General features: G+C 30.4%; 2 protein-coding genes across 4 annotated transcripts in view; one reads left to right on the plus strand and one right to left on the minus strand.

The window, feature by feature from the left end:
• Positions 1-9363, minus strand: part of LOC107438129 (AP-3 complex subunit sigma-2) — a 15158-nt gene extending 5795 nt beyond the window's left edge. Inside the window, exons 1-4 of the mRNA XM_016050319.3 lie at positions 8808-9363; positions 6259-6350; positions 3952-4063; positions 1250-1321 (exon numbers count right to left, since the gene is read on the minus strand). Coding sequence (XP_015905805.1) covers positions 1250-1321; positions 3952-4063; positions 6259-6350; positions 8808-8876 — 345 coding nt within the window. The 5' untranslated portion in view covers positions 8877-9363. The remainder of the gene's footprint in view (positions 1-1249; positions 1322-3951; positions 4064-6258; positions 6351-8807) is intronic.
• A 6209-nt stretch (positions 9364-15572) lies between these two features.
• LOC107438128 (ras-related protein rab7) lies at positions 15573-25317 on the plus strand. Of its 3 annotated transcripts, none has more exons than XM_016050314.3 (4): positions 15573-15783; positions 16423-16612; positions 20096-20314; positions 24617-25317. In XM_016050314.3, exons 2-4 carry the CDS (start codon positions 16433-16435, stop codon positions 24836-24838), a joined length of 621 nt encoding a protein of 206 aa, XP_015905800.1. In that variant the 5' UTR covers positions 15573-15783; positions 16423-16432; the 3' UTR covers positions 24839-25317. The 3 variants fall into 3 exon arrangements, with proteins under 3 accessions (XP_015905800.1, XP_015905801.1, XP_015905802.1); XM_016050315.3 differs by lacking the exon at positions 15573-15783 and adding an exon at positions 15853-16108; XM_016050316.3 differs by lacking the exon at positions 15573-15783 and adding an exon at positions 15889-15995.
• Positions 25318-25872: the final 555 nt, after the last annotated feature.

A 25872-nucleotide genomic window follows, 5' to 3' on the forward strand; every position in this document is an offset into this window, starting at 1 on the left:
TTTCCTCCTTACTTGTCATTCAAGTTGAGGGCGGGGTAGTGACAAATTCTTATTTTCTCTCCCATCATTGGCTATCAATCAAGCATAAAGGCGTGGCATGCTAATTGGGTTCTCTTTATTTTTTCTTGTGTGACTAAAGGGGATTCCCCCTCCACTTTAACATTCAAAAAGGTTCCAGGAAATGCCTCTTTTACTAGCCAGCTGCATAGGAAAGAAGGGGGAGGGAGGGGACTCAGTTGTGCTCTTTTGAAAACAACCCCCCCCCTTTCCTGCATTCCAGAGGAGGAGCGTCATGGTCTTAGTAGATCTTCTGTTCTCTTTTCTGTTGATTTATGGGTTCAATGCATAGATCTCTAGAAGCTGAGAAGGGGAAAAACCTGTCAAAAGACTTCGCTTTTTTTTTTCTTTTTAAAAGGAGAGGGAAAGATGAAGAAATGTTTGTTTATTTTGATTGTTAAAAAGTGTCCGGGAAATCGACCCTTCCGGAAAAGGGACGTCCGGATATGGGACGTTACACTGTATTATGTAACAGCAGATTGTTTGCAATGAAAATTCGGTTGAATATGCCACTTGGACTATTATATTTTAAAGGCAACTCAAAAAAAGCATATAAGATAATAAAAAAATCTAAAGATAATATATAATACAGGGTTCATTCTTGACAAAGTTTGGGCAATGCTGCTCTGTTTTACCTCAGACTAAAAACAAAAAACTTTCCACCCCACATGCTCTTTGATCTTGACTAGGGCGCCCCAATATTAAAAGTGTATATTACACTGTCATACAGAAACCAGCATGAAGTTTCATAGTATTTATTAGTCTAAAAGGATTCATCAATCATACTTCCTTTGTTTGAAAATTTCACATATTGTGTGAAACATTTGACTTTGCAGTTAGCTTGACATATATTATTTATCAAAAACAGCAGTCTCCAACCAAACTTTAATCACTTTTTAACCAATAAAGTATTATTTTAAAGGATACTTTTATGAATATATTAACATTAAAAGTATATTATTCACTATTTAACGCATTATATTCAGTATATTATGACCTCATGTTCAAATTTCCATTTTTGCCCCAATTTTGCTCATTCCATCAAACTTCAAGTCTGACAGAGAAATAATGATGATTTGATGGCTTGATTTCCTTTAAAAGGTGTATTATATTTATTAAAATCAATTATCAATTTAAAAATTTTACCATGAGTCCAAAGCACCTTATGTATGAATAATTTTAAATAACTTACTTTATCTACATGAAAAACTAGATCCAGTTCACAAACATTTTTAAAGCATTTATCCAAAGTCTCCACAAATACCTAACAAAACAAACAACAAATTTAATTCTACTTTTACAATACCATTTTTTTACACTAAAGAGATAAAACAAATCAAAAATAAATTACAATGTATCAGTAGTGGCATACCTTCTTGAGATAGAAGACTGGTGTCAAAGAATTTAACTACATAGCAGATCTTTCTAAGCTTTAAAATTTATTTTAAATTAATAATTTATTGTTCATTTTTTAATGTCCTTTTGGAGCATTCAGTTAAAGAAGGTTTTCATTTTTTGCTATGATATTTCCAACTGGTCTTTGTCATCTCATAATTCCGATTTGATGGACTGGATTACTGATAGTAGAGTCAGTGAAAATTTTTCCCCCATATTGAAATAGTATTCTTATTATGTGAGGATGACACACATTCAAATATCTCCCTGATGCAGATACACCAACCATTTAGGGTTAAGGAGCGATTAACCTAACTTAATTGTAACTTTTCAATTTGTATATAAAATTGGTATCTCCAATAATTCACTTTTTGTCAAAAACAATTTTAAAAAAAGAAGTTAAAAGCTTTCTACGTAAGTAGGTTAAGCGTAGTTTTCAATAACTAACAGCTTCAACTTATCAACTAGTTCCAGTACTGTTTGTACAAGGCAGAATTGTCAATCTCTGTTTTTATTTTTTACCACCTTTGCAATTTTTTTTCTCTAAATGTCATTGTTCTGTTTGGTACGAGCTGATAAAAGAAGCCAATTTCATCTGCATTTTGCATGTCTTCAGGAGAATATATTTTTTCAATCTGCTTTTTTCCTTGTTGTTTCCAGGATGTGGTATCTATGACTGGAGCTAGTGTTTCTTCACCCGAAATGGTTTTAAAAATCTCATGTTGTTCATGAAATGAGGCAATCCACACTTATAGGTGACTTTAAAATCATTGTTGCTTAACAAATATGCAAATATTCTTGCTTTTTCGGCTATCATTGAACCACTAATTGGTACATTTTTCTGGCTCATTTTATGAAACCATCTTAGAATAGCTTTGTCAACATCGTCATTCTCTGTACCTTCAAAAAATTCTTTATGAAGTTGATTTTTTATTCTTTCACAGCATCCGCGATACCTTTCTTTTCCTCAAAAAAGAAGCTATTGCTTATTGTTAAATCCCATATCTTTTTAGCAACATCAACTTGTTTCAATACTTGATCAATTCCCGAAATTATTTTTAAGTTTACTTCAAATAATAATGCTTTTTGCCAAGCCATCACTTAAACTGTACACAAATAACTGATTTGTTAGGAAATCGGTTCAAAGTGAGCTAACTTAATGAGAAATTTTGAAAGTGACCACTGGGAGAAAAAAAAAACTTCCCAACTATTATAAACAAACTCAAAAATGAGAACCTGTTCTGACTATGCTTTGCAGATGAAGCGGACGCTTCCCTTAAAATCAGGATGAGAGGATAACCATTCACCCCTTTGCACATGGCAAGAAATGCATGACATGGCAGTAAACAAATCAACCTGTACAATGGTAGGGAAAGGAGAAATCTATTGCATGCTTTATCACCCTTTCCCAAGAGAATATTTTCTTTTCCCAAACACAACAAAAGAATGAACAACTGGTTACAGAAACAAATAAATTCTTTTTTGTTACCTCACATCATTCAGACTCTATGGGGAGTTATTTTTTAAGGATAGAAAAATCTGGTTATGAGTTCCATCAGTTTTCTAAGGAGGAAAAATTATCATTTTAAACAGATTTAGCTGAGATGTGATTCTCATCGCAAGCACATTCAAAATAAATTAAGTTATTAGAAATTTCACCAGGACCTTAAGGAAATATTGTTATAAACAGGTTTATTGTTATAGACAGTATCATTACGCACAGGTTTTATTGTATTTATTGATGCCAGTGTTGCTTATAATTTCATTTTATAAAAGGCATTTAATAGCCAACCCAATTCTGAGTGTAGGACTATTAATGTTCAGTACATAGCCTTATTAATTTTGAATCCAACACAGAAAACAAGGAAACTTCTGGATCAAGCACTAGGACAAACTAGAACTCGTGGAGGACTTTATGATGGAACTAGCCCACATTTGCATTACACGGGGAGGAAAACCCCCAAAACCACCCACAATTAGGCTGACAACAAGGGGATTCTAACCACTGATGATACTTTACGTTAGCACTGTGGTTGGTGTGGGCTAGGAACAAAATTTGTATTAACCAGTCATCACTGTGATTCACACTTGTGTCACCTCGTTGGGAGGCGAACTCTCTATTCCCTGAGCCATCATGGCTCCTGCTTATTAGTTGTGATAATAAGTACTACAAATATTGTGGTTATAGGTACAAATTAAACTAATATAGATTCTGTGATAATAGGTTTTATTTCTGTGCCCATAAAAGAAATAGCACAATAAAAACCACAGAGGAAATTCACTTCAGACAAAATTTCTGTAAGGAGCATTCAACACTAAACTTAATTTGTTATCATTAATTTGTTTGTCATTCAAATTGACTTTTAAGTACATTTTTATGAAAAATTTATTTTCTAATCATTTAAAGTATTTTTCAAGTACTATTTTTTTCTCATTTTAACAAATAGAAAATATTGATATCTAATACAAAAAAAAAAAATATTGAAATGATTACATTACCTGTATAAGATCCAATATAGCAAGTTCACTTTCAGAGGAGTCCACACAAAAGACTATGTATAATGTAGCATAATGGCGATAAATGATTTTTACACTTTTATCATCTAAAATGCTGAAAAAATTTTATTAATTAGACAAAACATCTCATAAAATACTGGAAAAAAATTAGAAAATGCCCTGCTTAGTTATAATTTAGAGCTATATAATGTAATTATAGGGTACAATCTGTGCAAAAACGTAAATTGCACGATTTTTCACTGTCCCCGCAAATTGACAATACTTCTCCATCTGCACCTAGTTCACACCAAAATATTATTCTCTCAAGTAAAGGTAAAGTATAAATAGAAGATGAAAGAAGATGATAGAAGTTTGAAGGAGAGCAATGGTCCAGTCAAGACCATCGTCAACGGGGGGTGAGAGGGGTGTCTTGAAATTGCTTTTAATGTACAGTGAAATATGCTCTTTTTAAAAAACCATACTGAATAAAAAATAAATAATTAACATTTTTTAAATTTAAAAAAAAGAAGAAGAAAAAAAAATTTTGAAGACTTTTTAGAAGAAAAAAAAATTTTTGACCAAAAAAAAATAATAAAATATGACATATTTACTTATACTCTGCTTCTAGTGTGAATTTAAGCAGCATGCTATACCAAATTTTAGCTTCATTAGTTTCATAGAAGTTGAGAAATTTTGCACACCAGGGGAAAAAATTTTAACTGAGAAAAATAGATTTAAAGGCAAAATTTTAAATAACTAAAAACAAAATACTTGAGTTTGTAGACGATCCCAATTTAAAAAATAGGTGTGTTATTTTCTGTTTTCAGAGAGCGGGTTTCAGTATTTTTGCTCTAACTTTGGAAGTTTATTGAGTATTATCTTATACTTAGTGTCCAATTGCTGCAAATAAAACAGGTAAGAAGATCAGGGGTGATTGTGAGCCCAAGTCAAAATTCCGGAAAATTTCCAGAGTTCAAAAAAAAAAAAAAAAATTTAAATTTAAAAAAATTTAAACTAGGTTTTTCTAGGAGAAGTAATTAAAATTTACAAATATGTCTTACTTTCTTGAGTTTATGATTATAACTATTTACTGATAAAAAATGTATCTGGCTCTCCCTTACAAACAAAATAAATTGTGTTTTTAAGTTCCACTTTTGAAAATTTGATTTCCGGAAACTTCTATGATCAATGATTTTTTTAAACGTCTGGACCTTCGATCTCCGGAAACTTCCGGATCACTGTTAGCGAAAAATCCGGAAATCCGGATTTTTTCCGGAGCACAATCAGCCCTGGAAGATATACTTTTATAAAAAAAATAACTAAAATTTTGTTACAAAAATCTTTAATACCCCTTAAAAAAAAAATTTTTTTTAACTTTTAGCAGGCAAAAAAAAGTTTTCTGCGACTGCCAATTTTCATTTCAAAACATGGAAAAATCAAGAGAAGCCAACTTGGGATTCTATAAAATATTATAAAAAATAATAAAGAAAAATAAACTAAAATTATTTAAATTATTTTAAAATGGTTAACTGTAACAAAGTGGCATTTCATATAAGCTTCTGAATTATTTAGAAGCAGTAGTGATAGTATTTTCATATAGTCTTACAGTACAAATCATTGTACAAATCAATACAAATAGTACAAAATATTCATGAAATACAAATCAGAATTTGCAACAAATTGCTACTCATTAAAATATAAGTTTCAAAAAAATGAGAAAAAAACACCACATTTTCCATCCAACGATCTTTTAAATGTTTGTCATTTCAGAATTACTTTTTAGATTATCAATTTAATACTTTTGTGGTTGCCTCAATAGTTCATTAATTCTAGCTGAAATTATTATGGAATTTTTTTTTTCAGTCTTTGTTCTCAAAATTCCTCCGAAGTTGCGTTTTTCTCTAACAAATCTGCATAAAAAAAAAAGTTGTTATTATGCACAAATGAGAACTTGGGAAGAAAAAATAGAGGGAGTTGGTAAAGGTGAAATAAATGTATCGTTAAAGAGAAATTGAGTAATTAACAAAATTTAAATTCTGGAGAAGCGGAACTCCATAAAAATTTTATTGGAATAAAAATTATTGATTCACGGAAGTCCACGAATCAAAAGTCTTGAGACTCATGAAATTCCAAGAACCAGCAAAAGAATAACATACCTGGATCTATTGATTTTGAAGTTTCTTTTTCACAGAAAATGAAATGAATATAAAAACAAACTTTAAATAACTAATTCTAATAAGTAAACCAGCTCCTACTTTTTGAAGAAAAAAAATGAATAAAATGAGCAGTAGAGTGAAAATAATAACTTACTTTCCCCCTTCAATGAAATTACAAACTGTGTCTCCTCTTTTAGCCACTACCTGATAGATTTGTCTTATAATGAGTTGTTGTCTCTGTTCAGACTAGAAAAAATGACAACAATCAACAATAACAGAACACAAAATAGTAAAATCCATTTCAATAAATATCATTTTTTTTTTCCCTATAAAATAAGGATAGTTGAAATATAAAATGCAGCTATTATTTTCCATTAATCTAATTAGTCCTTAAAATATTCTGTTTTTGTCCAATTATTATGTTCAGAAGTACCCTCAGCCTAAATGTACTTATTAGACCATTAAAGTTTCAGATATAACTTTTAACCCTTTATGCACTTGCAAAACCTTCAAATCCCACTAATATTAGTTCCATATAGCATTGAAATTAAACAAAATATCCCATCGGGTCTTGTCTATTCCTGTATTATGACCTTCTGCTTATCATTACTTGTTGAAAACAGACAATTATTTGAAGTTGAACATCACCTACAGAACTATGCAATTGATATTTCATTTGAGGACGCGATTTTATGATCAGTCTTTGTTCTTTAATTCTCAACTTTCCATCTCGATCCTTTTTGAAAGTAAATCTTTCATATTTTTTAATTTATTCATTAACATTTTCAACCAACTAAACGAAATAATTGAATAGCAAAATAAAGCTCAATTAATGAATAAAAATTCAATGTTTTCAATACATAGCTATTATATCTAGCAATCAAGGTCAAAGACTGTTGAAAAGCTAGTCATGTTTTCTTGAAGATAAAAAAAAATATTACATAAAAAATTTTATTTTCTATTTTGGATCTTTTTCTTTCTTTTATTTTCAACCATTTCCTTACTTTCTTTCTTTATAAAAAAAAATGCTTTTATTATTTCCCATCGGTGCTGCCATCTAGTGCGGCAGAAACTAGACGTCTATCTTAACATGACCAACGGTATCTCACCCATTGTGGTGGTCCTGAAAGAGTGGATACCACCTCTGGAGAACGCACTAGGTCTGCTCATCGGCAAGACCGATTGTGCAGCTCATTGGAAATAAAAATAAAATAAATAATTATTTCTCATTATTTTAATTCTACATCAAATGTCAAAAGTATTATTTTGAAGAAATATACATTCCCATTTATTCTCTTTGCACTAGCTGGCACATAAAGCCTTACAAAGAAATACATATGGCTAGATTAAAGTTCGGCTATAAGAGCTGCAGCCCCTGGCCCAAGATTGTTGAAGGGCCCCCATCAACATGAATTGCAATGAGAGAAAAAGTTTAATTAAAGAGTAAGAATACTTTTTTCTTTTCCTTCTTTTTTTGTACACCTTTATTTGACATTTTATGATAATTTAGAATTTCATGTTTTAATACATAAATTTAAGGTTTGACTTATAAACTTATGTTTATTTAGGTATTTATTAGTTTTAATTTCTTATGTTTATATAACAAGAAAAACACATTTTTTAACAGAAAATTTTATAGGAATTTTTTGAGACCAAAAATTTCCCCCGGGCTGCCTGAATATTCTCTAAAGCTATGTTTAGGCGACAGACATATTCTGCTTATTCAAAGCAATTCAATTTACTAGAAAATTGCATATAATTAATAAATATGATTATGGTAACATCCATGGCAAAACTCAGGGAGAAGAGATGTAGATATATGATTAAAATATAGTAAAGTAGACTGCAATGATTAAAATTTAGTAAAGTAGAATAATGAGTAGTGTGATATAAAAATAATTACTTTTAACATTAGTTTAATAAAGATAAAAGGTTCAAAAGCAAATTTTATTTATTTTTACTCTGATTCATGCATATCATTTACAAGTCGATCATATTTTAAGGTATAATTTTCAGCATATAACATCTAAAAGGAAATTAAAAGTTTTAGATGCTTATAAAATCACTAACGTTTGACAATAATTTAACATTTCATAAATTAAATATTCGCTCTCAAGAAAAGCAGAATAAGACAAAAAAAATTCCTAAAAATTACTTACAATAATAAATTGGCTTGAATAAACAAGAACTAGACATTTCTTAGTAATTTCTCATGATGAAATAGGCTTATTATTATGCTAAACCAATTTATTTTTTAAAAAAATTAATCTCTACTTTTTTTCAAAAATTTGGAGAAAGAGTCAACATTGGAATCCTTCAGCAAAATCTCTCTCCAAAAAGTAGTTAAGTTGTCACATAGTTATTCACATTATTTGTAGGCAGAGATTATTTTGCCAGCAGAAGTAAACTTCTAAAACGATTTGTTTATCTAGAAAACTAGGAGAATAGTTAACTACATATGTGATAAAATAGTTGTATATAACTACAAAATAAATGTTTTTTCTGACCACTGGCAATAACATACCAATCCAGAATTAAAAATAGACCCATATCAAGGCTGTCAAATTGACAATTTTTTTGAAAACTAGGCAACCAAGCTACTTTCCCTTAAAAATCAAAATTAATTTAAACAATCTTAATTCTGAATTCTTATCAGGATCAAATGATGAATAGATACTTAATAAATTATAAAAATTAACTTACATAAAATCGGTAAAATTTCGTCAGTCTTGGTGTCCCATGAACATTAAATATTAAAACAGACTCAATCATACTTTGTATAAATAAAAAAAATAAAACAATTGAATTACACAAACCAAAAATCAACTGTTTGATAAATTCCAATACTTTTATTTTTTAAAACAGAAAGTCATTCATTATAAACAATAAAACACTAAGCTTTATCAATGTGATTTGAATTTAAATTTACGAGATTTCTGTAATTTTTAAATTCTAAACAGTGGTGAGTCTTAATAATAGAAAAACTAATATCACAACATAAATAAAACATAAGGCTTGCCGTGTTTTGAGTGTTATCCCCTATTTGGCTATATTTATATAAAATATCGCTGTCTGTTATTTTTGGGGGGACATCATAACATGCTGGTCGAGTACTCAAAATTCGTTTTTTGCTAAATTAAACGGATTAAGCTAAAATTAAAATGAAAGAAAGAGTTATATTGTAAACACTACAAATATATTAATATTGGCTGGCGCGCTGTTTTAAGCTAAGTCAGCGTAAAAATAAGTCGGAAATGGCAACCCGGAAATTTACGACGAATATCAACTCCCAGTACCACCTGTGCTTAACTTTTCACGGTCAGCCATCCATTTATGATTTCATAAACACACTGTCTTGAATGCCAGCATTTTTTTAACACTATAGTTTGGTGATCAGCTGAAATTGATGATCGCCAAGAGAATTCTATTGCCAAGAGCTTGGATGACGGAATTTTCAGAGTGAGCAAAAATGAAGGAAAGGTTTGAGTTGGAGTGATGCAACAAATACCCTAGGAACAGTAGCGTACATAGACTTAGGTGAACTCCTTCCCCCGTGGGATTTCTAAATGCTACCATCCTGGACCTACCTCAGCAGATTTAAAATTATGATACGAAACAAAAATTATTAATTTTAATGTAAGATAATGAAAATCGTAATTGAGATGAAAGACCGGAGTTTAGAGAAGAAATTATATTGAACATTATATACGTTGACCACATTGAACTTAAATTTATCCTAATAATATGAAAAATAATAAAAATGTATTTTAATAATTACATTGAAAGTTTATTTAAGTTCAAGTGTAACTAATATTTATTTAGTGAATTAAAAAATAATTGTAGGAAAAATATTCAAGCACAAATTCGATACATTAATGTATAGAATTATTGTTATTAATATATGTTTGTATTTTATTCTCTTCGTTTTTTACAATTAAGAAATTTTTGAATAAGTTCGCCCAAATTTAACTTACGAACTCGGCTGCTTTCTATGCTTAATACAGCAGGACCGCTTAATCTATCTTCCGTTATCGTACTTCTTAAGTAAGTTTTGATTAGCTTCAGTTGGAAAATTACCCCTCTGCTGATGCTTATGACGATGGCAAAGTCAGAAATATAAATAAAAAATGCATTGCATATATCAGGGAGACTAGACGATAAAATATTATTCACAATCATCAAAAGATGAGCAACTTCGGCAATTTTTGTTAAGCTTCTCTCTTTTACTTCCCTTGACAAAATGCTTCGCATACAAATAATTTCTAATACAGTTAAGCTTGACACATCGTTTTGATACTTTTCGCAAAATTTAGTGACTTCCTCAAGGTCTTTATCTGTGAACTCTGCTAACGTTTTGAGAACTAAAAAACTGAACATATTGTTGATTAAGGACATGCTCTGAAATCTTTTATGAATTTGGTTTAACATTATATAAATAGCAGCATAAAAAAACTTTAACTTTGAAGCTGTAACAGGGATCTCTAAACTGAAAATCTTTTTCTAGTTCATCGAAAAAACTTTTAACTCTTATTTGTCTTTTAGTGGGCAATGTAGTTTCAGTTTTACATTCCTCTTTTCCTCATTCATAAAGCTCTTTTCCTCGTTCATAAAGCTCTTTTGCTTTATTGAAGAAACTATCAAAACTCAAGCGAAATTTTTTAAGAAAAATTACGTTACTCTCTAGAAAGCAGCAGGCTTCATCCAATGATATTTCAGTACCTTGCTTTGAAAGACTGGCATCAAAATGAATTTAAAGGAAAACATTTGTTTCTATAAAGCAGTTGTTTCTGCAATTTCCTTACCTTTAGTTGATGTTAGAATGATGTAAGAAGGGTATTTCATCTCGTTGCGTAAATTATCGTTCATTGCTGTTAAGCAATCTTATCTGGAAGATAATTTAGTAGGGCACTATTTCTTAAGTGTTTTTGTTCCAATACATTCTTCCAAAAAGGCTCATCTGGGTAAACTCTCACTAAAATAGATATAAATTTATTCATCAAACTATAGAATGCAACTATATAATATTTCCTACTGAATCATTTATAACTAAATTCAGATTATGCGATTGATGTTGCGTAAGTCTTCACGATGTCCTCTAGGAGCGAAATTGTAGGTTGATATAGAGATCATATCATCCAAAATTTGTTTTAATACCTCACGTAATATTTCGTTATACTTTTGGAATGTTGTTAAAATATCTTTTTGGTTTTTTTTTATGCTATATATAACGCACTCATTCAAATAAGCTCTAGAAATTCGCGTTTTTTTTTCTCCCTCAAACCCAGCCAGTCTCTAAAGAACCTTTGCACCATGCCTTGTTGAAATGTACATTACCTCTATCAGCAAAAATCCAACAAGGTTCGCAGAAAGATGACGAATAACATAGCCAACTCCTTTCTAAAATTTGTCTAGTTTTAAGTTTACAAAAATAGTGTTCAGAGTTAAAGGAATTTGCTGTAGGTTCTTTGGGAAATGGACTCCATCAATAGACCTCTGGTACAGAATTTGAAATTTATTAGAATTTATTAATTTATTTAGAATTAGAATTAACTCAGAGCCAAATGTTCTCTTTTTACTCATTTTTAATAAAAAATAAAAAATTTAAAAAAATACACTTAAAATATCAAAATGAAATTAATTAAAAAAATTAATGAATGATTTCTATTGGTAATATATGAAAAATAAAAGAATCTTTCGAATTTAGGATATCTCCTGTACATTCGCACATTTGAAAAAAACATGAGGTTTGCGCTAATAGCAAGGAAGCGATGTAACCTTCTTCCCTTAAAATAAAATAAATCTGTTCGTTATCATACAGCAACAATGTCAGTATTCATCTACGAAAAGGTAGCCCAAGATTAAACTATGCCTATGTGACTTCCTTATCAAAGTTTCGGCCCCGTCAGGGGACCCAACTCATTCATCTCAGTGGTAGTTATGGTACAAAAGCCGTGGCTCCAATCAGCGGGGTGTAAAAAATTAAAATGCAAGCAAATGGGTAAAAACAATATAAGACATGAAAATGAGTACAATAAGGATATCATGAGATAATTACAGGTATTTACAGAATATTTACAGAGAGATAATTTCGGTCACCTGCCTGCCTCCCCTCCCCCCTCGCGGGATTCATGGGTGCACAGACAGGGACTTTGATTTGAGGAAGTGGGATAGGATAGGTATTAACTAGTTAAATCTTTTAGATAAAACTGCGTCTGATAGATAAAATACGGTTGCCGGGCTATATAGGCTGTTTTCCCTAATAAGCTCGAAGTCGAAAACTTGGTTATAGTTACACGTAGTGCATTTACGTGCTTCATTGAAGAAGGAGATAAAGAGTTTAACAGTGTGCTCCTCAAATGAGTCATTGTTCAAATCTTTTCTAATGTCGCTCATTCTGAGCCTACGGGGGGCTTCCGTAATTCTCCTTATCATTTTATTTTGGGCCGTCTCAAGTTTTCGCTTCTGGGAGTTCGAAAGGGCACTTCATGCCGGGCAGCGTAGCTCAAGATTGGCCTAATGCATTGTAGAAATTAAGTTCTTTTGGTCCTCAGGGCTAATTTTGAGGTGTGGTTTAAAATAGATTTTAGTGCATAAAACGCACCCTCGGCTTTAGCAGTGATACTGGAAATATGGGCGTTCCACTTCAGGTTGCGCGTGAGAGTTAGCCCAAGATAAGTTGCCTTATTTACAACTGGGATAGCTTCATTAAAGAGGAGAATGTGCCCAAGATTAAATCGAGTTAGCATGCCTTATATACTAATGAATTGTGATGGTTAATAATCGTATTGGTTGTGACACTACTATACTCCCCCATCAGAATTTTATCAATGATAGTTGCAGTATATTGCGAAAGAACGGGAAAGCTGAGGTTCACCGGATTTTTTAAGCAAATCAGCTGTTCAATGTGGATCACCCATCGTTGTTGGATATTCATATCACCCAAGGAGTTAAAAATTTGGAGCATTCTCCTGACCAAACTATTGGGACCATATTTCCCAGATTGCGTCTACCCGCTTTATTTTGGGGTTCGAATCCGTTGAAGCAAAGGTATGTTTACTCAGAGTGCGTTTTCCTGTGTGATTTCGTAACTTAAAATATCTTCTGCACTTATTAATTAGCATATTTGAGGTCTCCCCCTTGAACCAATAAGATTGAGTCGGATCATTAGATCAAAAATTATTCAGGGTGGTCCGTTTCTTTTTTCTTTCTTTCTTTTTTTTTTTGCGCAGTGTGCACTAGCGATAGTATCAAATTGCATTGTCAATGAAAATCTCATGGCAAAGTATGTTTTAGCTGAGCGTACGAAACGTTGCAAAAAAAAAAAAAAAAAAAAAAAAACCGCATATAATTATATTGATTTAAGATTATTTTCATCTTAAAACTAGCTTTATTCAAGGATTTTTCCTGCTTGAAAACCCTAAGACAACTTCGCTTTAAGGTTCTTTTCCAAGGTTTTTGATAAGGGTCATGTGCTTAGAATAGAGCAGGTAGTCGCAGACCTCATTTTAAGGTTAGGAGGTTTACACGTAGATAGAGAGTCAACCATCACTGGCTGCGGTCAGTGTGCGGATGGGTGACCACTTGGATCAGTCTGCGTAGGGACCGAGGGTGTGCGGTATTGGTCCTCGTTAAACTGTGCTACCGTAATGTGTTCGACTTCGCGCGCAGGTCGTCGGGCTACCGAAGCGGGGGTGCCATCCCCTCCGCAGAGCATCAAAATTGTGATGGCAAGTCTTCAGATCATCCTCCGGGATGCTTCCCAGACCGTGGCCAATAGCCCAATGGGCAGCGCTAGTGCGACGTAACTTAACAACAACAACAACAATGTATATAGAGTAAAATACTTTTTTAGATTACCATGAAAAGGTTTTTGCTGAGTGAAAATAAATGCTATCTGGGATTAAAGAAATACTTCAGACAATGCAATTTTTATTTTAAGTGTATTGATACTACTTGGTACGATTCGCGATCGCAACACTCGAATACGCCATCTGGGGAGAGACCGGCTTCATGCTTTTAGCCCTTCTCCCTTCCCTCTCCTCTTCTTTTCAGTTGTATAGTAATGTACTACGATAATTTCCCTTTTCTTAATATTTTTCCCTTTCATTTAATAAAAATATTTTTTTAAATTTCTATGATGCTTTTCTTTAGAACTATGTTTAATGTAGTTTTCAGTTCCATATAGTTTTTTAAGTTAAAAGATTTTAATCTCTGTGAAAATCAAGAGAGAAATTAACGTACTTCCTTCCTCTATGATTGATTGATTGATTTTATTGAAATTACATACATTTGCTGACTTGTGTGCTCAATATATAGGCTTATAAGTCATTGTCAAGTAGAAAATACAGATAGAACAATTCAGAGAAAGACATCACAAAGAATACATCCAGGGTTACAGCGGGATTCGAACCCGCTACCTCCACGCTTAACAGAGCGTTTGGACCGGCGATACCGCTCGGCCAGGGAGGCCCCTTCCTCTATGACTTTCCACACGCCAATGGGGAAAGCATGTGAAAGTGTTGCCATAGGAAAAGAGTTCTGCTCTACGCCACCTGCAGCCCATTTCGATCGCCAATATTAGATACGATTCTAGCTTCGCATGTCAATTTTTGCATAAAAAATTTCTTTTTTCTTCAGAGAGGGGGGCCTCCCTGGCCAAACGGTATCGCCGGTCCAAACGCTCTGTTAAGCGTGGAGGTAGCGGGTTCGAATCCCGCCGTAACCCTGGATGTATTCTTTGTGATGTCTTTCTCTGAATTGTTCTATCTGTATTTTCTACTTGACAATGACTTGTAAGCCTATATTGAGCACACAAGTCAGCAAATGTATGTAATTTCAATAAAAAAAAAATCTTCAGAGAGGTAAAAAATTTCTGAAAAGTTAAATCAATTCCAAAATAAACAAATTAAATACGTATTTCAATTCATATTGTTGTTGTTGTTAATTTACGTCGCACTAGAGCTGCACAATGGGCTATTGGCGACGGAATGGCTGGGACGTATGGCTGGGAAACATCCCGGCGGATGATCCGAAGACATGCCATCACAATTTTGATCCTCTGAGGAGGGGATGGCACCCCCGCTTCGGTAGCCCGATGACCTGCAACGCGAAGTCGAGCACTTTACGGTAGAATAGTTTAACGAGGACCAATACCGAACACCACTAAATTGCATTTTGGAATTTAGTTAGTTTAGTAAAATTTTCAAATAATATTTAAAAAATTGTGCGTCTTAACGATCAGTCCGATCACCGGGACTATTTCAATTCATAATAAAAAGCATCAAGAAGATATGCTAACGTTTCAATAATATCTTTCAAAACCGAAAGTAATAACCAGTCCTTAACCATTTTTTTTCTGAATTAAACTGTGTGGTCTTACCGAGTGGTCTTGTTGCTCCTCCGAGCACTTTGCAGTGAGAAAGAAATAGGTTCAAATCCCACATGTAGGGGGAGGATCTTATTTTAAATACGTCAGCATGTTGCTGTTCGTTGACGTTGACGTAATTTACAACCCGTGATTTTGAGAATTTCATTTTAAGGGAGTGTGGGGGGGGGGGATAAATATAAATATTTTGTGTATTGGTTAGTGTAATCTAAATTTCAAATTTTAGTATATTGTATTTTCTCTTTGAAATCAAATAAATATTTTGATTTTAGTTCTCTTACTGTTATAATTGTGGTAAGCAAAATATTGCAATCATATTTTTTACTGAGCTTTGAAAATCTGTTTATTTCTATTGATAATAATGTATGTAGATGCCTTATGAGTAATTGAACGTGACGTAATGCCTCTTAATTTATAAACTTGTATGCTTGTAATATTATCGATTATTATTTTTTTGTATTTCAATTGATTAGGAAATAGATCTGTAAGAAAACCTTTGGCATCAGGTAAAATGCAGAGCTGGATTTAAATATAACGTTTAAAGAATTTCCCCTGCTTGTTTGTAGTTTTAGTTTCAAAGCGTTATTTTTTTCCCCCCTATAAGCAGAATCTACGTCAGGTAAAATCATAAAACATACGTTTGTTAAATTAGATTTTGTAACATTTAGGAGATAAATTTGACAATTCCTGATAAATAAAAGTATACACACAATATTTTATGGTATAAACAGTACAATGAAATGCTAGAAATAGAAGGAAAAGTTATTATATTATTGTGCACTTTTTAACAATGCTCATATGTCTTTTTTTATTACTAAAACTGGGTGTACTCTTTTTCATGTGAGTTTTCTTTGAGAAATATGTAATCAAGCTTTTAGTTCCCACAAAAAATAAGCATGCATGCTAATGCTTTCATGAATTTTCTTTATTTAGATTCTCAAGTATGACTTCAAGGAAAAAAGTTTTGCTGAAAGTTATTATTCTTGGAGATTCTGGTGTTGGAAAAACTTCCCTCATGAATATGTACGTGAACAAGCGTTTTAGTAATCAATATAAAGCCACTATTGGTGCTGATTTCTTGACTCGTGAGTTGGTAGTGCAAGATCGACTTGTAACAATGCAAGTATGTATCATTAACATATGTAGATTTTCTTATATAAATCTGAAAGTAATACGCCTGATTTTTAGAGAAAAAAATTACTCTGTTGTTTTCATTCAGAAAAAATAAAAAAAAATTCAAGCTTTTTTGCGAGCCTTGCTCATATAGTTGTTACTTTATTAATATTGCTTCTTATATTGATTAAAAGACAGTTTCTTCTTTGTCTTTTTTTTTTCAATTTATGCATATAAACTTTCAAATCTAATTAGTTTACATTAATAATAAAAAATTATAAGCATTTTTCATGTTAAATAATGGATTACAGCAACTTAATACATTTTGTTTTGTTTCATCAGTCTAAAATCATAAATCTTAATACATTTTATCTTTCTATATTTTTATTATGAGGGCATTTAGTTAATTACTTTGTTAAACACCTGTATAATTAGTTGATGCATTATATAAAAATAATGCCATAGTTGAGCAATATTTCATGATTGAGATTTAAAAAAAAAGAAACTATTTAAAGCATTTGTACTTTGATATATTTTTATTATTGTTATTATTATTTGTTTCTCAAAAAATGATCTCTCCGATTGTCTAGAAATTGTATTAAACAAAATCTTGAAAAGTAAAAAAAGTGTAGGCAAACTGATCAATAAAAAATTAAGTTATGCACAAGATATACCATGCGTTCTGATTTGTAAACTCACTGCTTGATAAAGAGCTGTTCGCGTTTCGATAGCAAAAACTGCTTTTTGACATGGTAAATATCAAAAATCTGATAAGCTATCCAGAACCTAGATAAATTGTAAAATCAAAATGTACCGTATTTTTCGGCGAAAGCGCCGCTTCGTCGCAAGCGCCGCACCTCGATAAAAATGAAATTTTTTAAAAAAAAGTTACAGTAAGCGCCGCAATGGCGCTAAACCGCGTATATCAGCATCCTTTTAGAAGAGACCTTTAAATTACCATTTAGAGTATCTGTATAATAAAAAATTAAATTTTTTTATGCATTTCATAAAGTAAAGTTTTAATTTCTAAATTATAATAAAAAATTTCTTTTTCAGCAAAAAAAAAGCAACAAAAAAAGTTTTCTCTTTCAGCAAAAAAAAAGAAAAGAAAACAACAAAACTATATAAAATAAAGTTGTTCTTACTAGTTGGCACCGCGCCAAAAAACAGAAGAACAGCAAAAAAATATTTATATGTTCAGTAGCTGAATTAAGGCTGAACTGATTACAGGAATCCGTAAAACAATGCAATAAGAAAAATAAAATAAAAATTTATTAAAAGAAAGATTTTAAAATAAAAAGATTTTAAAATTTATTACCGTTAACAATTTGAGGAAAAACTAATACATAATAACGAAACAGCTAATAATAACGAAATAACTAATAATAACAAGAATAAGAAATAACTAAACAGGCCCCAAAAAAATTCTGAAGAAATTAGCGAACGGGAAATAAGTTTCACTTTCACAATCTTTGAGGGTGGAATTTTAGTGGGTAGAATGCCCTCTCCTTCAATGGAAATAACCCAATGTGACTCAATATTTAAAAGGGGTTGGGGAAAAGAACAGGGTATGGGACCCCTAATCCAGCATTCCAAAATTTGGCACTTAATCTGATCTAATCTTTTTTTTTAATTTTTTTTTTTAAGAAATTTATATTGATAAGACAAAAAAAATCAGCTATATTCTTTTTATTTGGAATTTTATTCTGTTGAAGTAACTTACTTTATTTTATCTTTTAAAAATAAAAAAGCTTGAAAAAAAAATTATAAATCTGTGTCAAAAGAAACATCTGTTTCTTAAGCAGTTTAAAATAAAGTGAGAAGTAAAAACACTTGCATTTCCAATGAACAAAATAAAGAAATGGAAGTTGGAAAAAACTGATCAATCAATCTTGACAGCTGTGCTTGTGCTTTACCCCCAAATTTCCCTCTTCTGTTTGACCATAAATTGGCCACACCCAGTTGACATTGAAACTACCACGTGGACAACAAAATGAATTCTATCCCTTTTGCGGTTTTTTATTCGATTCATAAATTTTTTTTTATTTTGCCGCTTTTTATTTTTTCTTGTTAATTGTTGCTTGCTTTTTTTTTTTTTATCGTTATTAGTTTTTAGCTTGTTTTTTGTTGTTATTCATTGTTAGTTTCTTAGCATTAATTGTTAAAAAAAAAATTTTTTTTTTGTAGTTCCCTGTTAGCTTTTTTTTTTCTTCTTGCGAGGTAAGCGTCTTTTGTTAAAACAAAATGTTATCTAAAAGAAAAAACGAGAACTATGATCTCGCTCCAAAGAAGAAACGATTATTTCTTCTTCATAGGATTCTGATTATTTCTTCTTGATTATATTATATAGATTATTATTTTGATTAGTAAAATTTCTCTTAAGATGGGCCAGTTTTAAATTCACCCCATCATAATCTACGATCGAAACTTGACTAAATTTATTGGTTTTTCTGAAATTAACAGTGGAATTGAATTATAGTAATATTTGGGGGCCATATTGGAATTTCCGAAAGAGATCCGAAGTTCGGCATTTCGTCAGTCCCGTGAGTGTCGGATTTAGGGTCCTATTCTTCCTTTTCTGTTCGCTCAAATTACAATTGCCAAGGCGCTAAATAGATTTCTAGCTTGCGATTTTTCCTTAAGCTGGGGGTGGATACAAGATGCATACCTTTTAAATTTTCTCCTTATGCGATGTTTTTTTAAAATTATTATTTCGTTTATTTATTTTCTTACAGGCTGCTGCCGAAAGTTTGCTAAGAATTGGCGATGTCTTGCAGCAGATCGCGATACAGGCGAATATTTCGTCGACTTCGTTATGAATTTTTTTTAATAGTCAGAAAATTATTTAATCTTAAATAACTTTCCTTGACGAATTTTTTTGCTACTAAAAAATATTTCGTCGGAAGCGCCGCATGTAGGAAAAAAACAACTTTTTTTTCGATAGCGCCGTGGCTCTTCCGCCGAAAAATACGGTATGAAGTTTTTTAGAAGCACTATATTATATATATAGATCGAGCACGCCAACTCTATCAAACACCTGACTGCAATTTCGACTAGCGATCGATACCAAATGAGCGCCCTCTTCCAGTACTCACTCTTGTAAACAGTCATTTTTTGTAACATTTCTACTAAACAGACAATGTTTTTTAAAAATTTGTATAATATTAAACAAATTTTTGTGGATTTAGAAAAGAAAATCTACCAAAACATAATTTTAATGTTTCACCCCCCTTCTAAAATCAGTATACTTTTTTAAATTCTCCCAAATTCAGAGGTTGAAATGCCAGGTTAGAATTCATTGATTGAGAAGAATAGTGACAGGATAATTTTTTTTATCGAAAATTAGAGTTGTTAATTCGTAGTGCTATGATGTCAATGTTGATCAATATTCATTAGAAAATTAATTTGTCTAACTAATTTGTCTGATTTTTTACTATTTTAGTGTATGTCAAAATTTCTACTTACATAAAGTTATCCTTTGATATTTTTCAAGATCTGGGATACAGCTGGTCAAGAAAGATTCCAGTCTTTGGGTGTTGCATTTTACCGAGGTGCTGACTGTTGTGTTTTAGTCTATGATGTGACCAGTCCTAACTCTTTTAAATCACTTGACAGTTGGCGAGATGAATTTCTTATTCAGTCAGGGCCAAGGAATCCTGATGATTTTCCATTTGTAGTAATTGGAAATAAAATTGATTTGGAAAACCGAGCTGTAAGCATTTAATTTAATTCAAACTTATTATTTTTTTAATTAAATATTTATCTCTCAGCAGTATAAAATTTATTTTACTCAAAGTGTAAATCATCTCAAATTGAATTTTGGTAGCTAAAATCGAGATTTTTTTTCCTAAATTTGATATTTTAATAAAAATACATAAAAAATTTTATGTAGAATTTCAGTCGATAAACTAGAATCAATATTGTGCTATTGTTTTGCCCTTCTGCCTCAGCACTCCTTATTATTTTAATATGATGTAGTAAAAGAGTAACTATCTGGAATACACAGGAATTTTCTAATTCTGGATACTTTAGTGACAAAAATCTTAGTTTTTTGTCTGACCTTGTTTTCAAGGAGAAAAGTACTGCAGTTTAACCAAGAGTTTGCCACGATCTACATTTACAAAAAATTATATCTCTAAGAGATAGAAAACTATAATATTTGTCCATAAAAGTTATTAAAGAGAAATAATAAGGAATAAAATAGAAATATTTAAGTAGGAAAAAATGCAAGAGAGAAACAGAAAAAAATCATTTTTGGTTTTAAGTTTCATCTATTTTAATTTGTTAACCCCTAAATTCTTAGCCTTCCATGTTATCATATTTATTGAAAAAACTTCGTTCCATTATAAAAATGCCAATACAAACAAAGGTAAACTTGCTGTTTATAATAGTAATATAATAAAGAGGAAAAAACTAATATATGTCCTTAACCTGTTAAAAATAAATAACAGACTAATTAAGAGCTTAAAAACTACATAAAAAAAGTAAAATTGCAAAGCAGAAAAAACAAAAAGAATTTAATTTTTTTCTTTTTTTAAAAAAATTTCCTCTGTTTCAATTTTTTATGTAGGAAATCTGTTTTCCATATCATATTTTCTAGAAATGTGGCATGCCAGTGGCTATATTGTTATCGATTCTTTAAAAAAAAAAAAAAAAAAAAAAAAAAAANAAAAAAAAAAAAAAAAAAAAAAAAAAAAAAAAAAAAAAAAAAAAAAGAAGAAGAAAAGGAAGCTTTGGTATGTACCTCTTAAAAGAAATTTTGAGCAAAACTGGAATTTTAATAAAGACTCATTCCATGTGAAATGGACCAAAGCTTTAATGAACTAATTTTTATGGAAAATTTTTTGAGAAATTACATGCTGAAATAAAACTAAAAAGACTTCTTCTTTTTTTTTTTTTCAAATTTTTTGGTTCAATTTAATAAAGTGGCATAACTAGAAAAGGTGGCTCATACGTAATTATCATCTGTAACTGCTTTTTTTCCTTTACTTATAAGCTAATTTTGTGTCATTCGAAATGAAAAAGTACGTGGCAATGCAATAAAAATATTAAAATGTTGTAAATATCTTAAGTAAGTATGTATTTAAAATTTTCTATTAAAATGGCACCTACTTTAGAGAATTTTTTTTTTAAATTTCAGAAAAGTTAAATCATAAGTTTTACAATGTTTTCATGCTTTTCAACTTCAAGGAAAAAACAGAGGGTTTTTTTTTTTAAATTTCTTTTTCTTTGTGTATTTAGTTTTTGACAAATTTTTGTGTTAGAGTATCATTTGACAATAAAGCTTTAAAAAATGGAAATAAAGACTCTAATTTATTAGAATAGGAAATATAGCACTTAAAAATTAAGAGCCAAAAAAGTTTCTGTTGTAGTTTCCTATTACAATTTGCCTTTTTTTTTCTTCATATCAACAATGAAAGTTAAAAAAATTTTCCTTACTTCTTTTCTTAGTGTTTCCACTTCATTTATCAATTTTTTACAAGACTTGAAATATTCATCAAGTACTTTGATGATCTTCAATTCTTCCAATCAAATAATTTTATTTAAAATTCATTCGTAACAACTATCTGCTTGTTGTCCACATTTCCATTTTATAATACCGAATTTAGATATAGTGAGGTAAAAATTAATATTCTGATAAATTAAGTGCTTAGTTAATTTTTTCATCAGTTTAGGCCTAATTATGTCAGCTTAAAATAGTTTATTAATTAACTCATTACGTCAAATCAGCTGAGTTTTTCCAAACAATTAGCAATTTTACTTAATGCTTAATTTATGCTATACTTATATTTCAATCATGTGCCTATAACAACTAATACTTTCAATTGCTAAATAAGGTGAAAAAATTGAGTTTATTGAACTTTGTTATTTCACTGAAATATTTTCGCTTTGAACCATTGATTATTATTTTTTAATGACTAAAAACACCCTCTTGATTTTTTTTATGTTGAAAAGTATGAGATATTAAATAATGTGAAAAAAATTTCCTATGAAATGAGTTCAATACAAATAGCAGCATTTTAATAGTTTTATTGCTTGATTCTCTACTTTTTCTTACTAATGACTCTGAAATTAAAAAAGTTACAGACGTTAAAAGCCACCTTCTCTAGTTATAATATTTTGTTGAGTTGAATTTCAAAATGGCACTCTTATTATAGTTTTCGCTCAAAAAAATGTTGAGAAAAAATAATTTTAGTCCTTTTTTATCACATATTCTTACACTCAAAAGAGGGTGCGTAGCGTTTTTAAAAAGTGTTTAAAGGTGCTTATTTTCGTTTTTTAAAAGCCCTTAAAGGGGCTTTTTTCCATAAATTTTTTTAAAAAGTGCTTAATTTTCCCCTTTCCGAAATTTGATTTTTTTCTTTACCGTGTTGACTTTCGCCACAAATTATGCAAAAAGACTTTGTTCTATTCAACATTTTCACAATTAATTCAACCCCAATCTATTTCGGCGTACCGCCAGTCTGTAGTGTATGAAAGCACCATTTGTTTTACATGTTTGATGAAATACTTGCTGGCCCGCACTTGCGTATACTGAGCTGGATTCAGTGTTAAGGATATTTGACTCTCATATGGAACCCTGCTGCATTATTTTGAAAGAGATTCTCAATTTCAGACTTCATTTTCCGCCCTCTGTTATAGAATCGAATAATATAATTTTCCGCCCTCTGTAATAGAGTCGAAAAATCTCTAAAATTTTTGCTGATTACGGGGACCAACTAAACATTGTAAATTTTTTTCTCTATTAGTGAATGAAAATTTCATTTCTCTTGTTAATTTCATCATTTGTGACGCGCCATCGTCTTTGTCACTGTAATTAAAGCCATTAACAAAGTAAATAACTTGCCAACCCTGTCTAATTATGATATTTTTCAAAGTGCTTAAAAATATTTTTTGAATCCTTGAAAAGAGCTTAATAGGTGCTTATTTTTTGTTGAAAAAGTTGGCTACACACCCTGAAAAAGTTTCCAGAAAATCTGTTGCATAGCAATAACAAGATTTTTATTTTGGTTCAATTCAAATTGAAGGAGCTTAAAATATTAATATAAATAGAGCTAATTATGTGTGATATACTAATCATGGAATTATTTGTATGCTGTAATATGTAACATTTATGTAACCTGAAAGATATTATTTTAATATATATCTGCTATTTTAAAGTTAACAGTACTGCTACTAATTTTAAGTGCCTAAAAAGTAAGTATTATGGTAAATTACTGTTATTCAATTAAGCCTGCTCATAGTTAAAATTTTTATTAAATAAAGAAGTATACTTAATTTACCATATAAAATTCTGCTTCCTGAGACATTTACAAAAAATATAAAAAATTTTAAAATGTAGGATTTATTGTTGTGTGGAGTCACAGCGAAAGTTAGTATCTCTTCAATATTTATATAATTGAAATTTGTTGTTGCTGAGGCAGCTAAAGATATTAACTTTATTATTCTAAACTTTTGTACAAATGTGAAGAAATGGTAAATTTAAAGCACTACTGTGAGTGTATAAACAAAATACATGTCTTCAAAATAATGCTTAATTTAATAACAATTGTTCTTTCTGAAAAAAAAATCATTATGAAGACAAATAAAAACAAAACAAATATAAAATGCGTAGTTTTGCTCTGTGAATGAAGTTAATGAAAAAATAAACAACACTTAAAATTTTTAACCCTTTTGCTTGAGACATTTCATGTGATAAATCACCTCCCAGGGCTGTTTTTTATTTCAATTATTTTTCTTACTAACACAAGACTATTGCATGAGATTAGGAGAAAAAAGTAATAAACTTCAAAAATATTTTTCAGTTTATTGTTGTGTGATTTGAAAGTACTGTCTTTCTGTTGAATGACCTATGTGTGCTTTTCAACTTTGAAGCTTAAATTTGATCATTAGGCCAAAAGTAAATCGGAGTGGTTAGATGTAGATATTTTGTGGTTAATTCTGAAATCCTATTTTTCTTTTGGAACTTACTCTTTTAACCTTATTTTAATGAATTATTGGTGATATTTTGCAGATTTCTACAAAAAGGGGACAAGGCTGGTGCCAAAGTAAAAACAATATTCCATTTTACGAAACCAGTGCTAAAGAGTCTATAAATGTTGAACAAGCATTCCAGGCTGTTGCCATGAGTGCTTTGACACAAGAACAAGATGCAGAATTATTCAATGACTTTCCCGATCAAATAAAATTAAGCAATAATGAAAAGCAGTCCAGGTCTGATAGCTGTGCTTGCTAATATTATCTATTTTTGGGTAAGAAATTTAATATATATCTAGAAAGTGATTAACTCAATCCTGTTGTTACATGCTAAGAAAAAAACAAAAGTGCATTTAACTATGCAGATAAAAGGTTTGTTTTTAAGAGAACTTTTGACTTATCTCGCAGCTTTTAAATTATCCAAAGGAGGGAAAAAGCTGCAGAGTGTAAATTTTGTATAGAAGAATATGTTGTAAACAATTATATATGTTATATACATATTGCATAATATTGATAGAATCTTTTAATTTGTTGTGGAAAGTTATCTCATTTTTACATTATTTGAGCTTGTGCATCGTCTTGACTTTTTAAAACTATCTTCTTTTTTTTTTACTGCAATAATTGTTATCACATTTACTTTAATGTATGATTAAAAGTGCAACAATTGAAATTTTATTTTTATTTAAATGTATGTTTTATAAAATAAATTTTGAAATAAAAAGTTTTTTAACTCTCTGATTAATGTCTTATTTATTCTGAAGGAAACTGAATGTTACATGACATTTTCTTTTTTATAGTAGTACCAAATTTAAAGGGGAAAAAAAAAAAACAGTTGTCTTACACTTATTAACAAAAGTATTACTCACCCATTTCTGTTATGGTTAGAAGTATTGGGGAGGTTGCAAAGGTCTTTTTTTTTTTTTTTTTTTNTTTTTTTTTTTTTTTTTTTTTTTTTTTTTTTTTTTTTTTTTTTTTTTGAAGCATTATGAGAAATTAAGGTTAAGATTTTCTAGATTAAGCATGCAAAATGAACAGATCAAAAGCCACCTGTGGCTGAAAAGGCTGCAGTAGAATTTTTTTTATTTTTTTAAATTTATTTCATAACTATTTTATTTATTTGAGAAGTCGGAATTTTGAAATTTCATTTTTTGAAAAATATTTAATCAGTTCTTTTAAAGTTTGGAATTTTCCCATTAAAATTACATAGTTAAAAAAAAATCTAAATGTTGTACACCTTTACAATTCAAACATTATCATTGTTTAAATAAATAATGATAGAAAGTTGTGTATAGT

Source organism: Parasteatoda tepidariorum, chromosome X2, assembly GCF_043381705.1.
Source record: "Parasteatoda tepidariorum isolate YZ-2023 chromosome X2, CAS_Ptep_4.0, whole genome shotgun sequence".
NCBI lineage: Eukaryota > Metazoa > Arthropoda > Arachnida > Araneae > Theridiidae > Parasteatoda > Parasteatoda tepidariorum.

What these genes read in the sequence shown, in the direction of transcription:
- LOC107438128 (XM_016050314.3), top strand. Translation starts at nt 16,433, where the DNA reads ATGACTTCAAGGAAAAAAGTTTTGCTGAAAGTTATTATTCTTGGAGAT. An exon ending in ATCGACTTGTAACAATGCAA is followed by an intron (nt 16,613 to 20,095) that starts GTATGTATCATT and finishes ATATTTTTCAAG; the next exon opens with ATCTGGGATACAGCTGGTCA. An exon ending in TTGATTTGGAAAACCGAGCT is followed by an intron (nt 20,315 to 24,616) that starts GTAAGCATTTAA and finishes GATATTTTGCAG; the next exon opens with ATTTCTACAAAAAGGGGACA.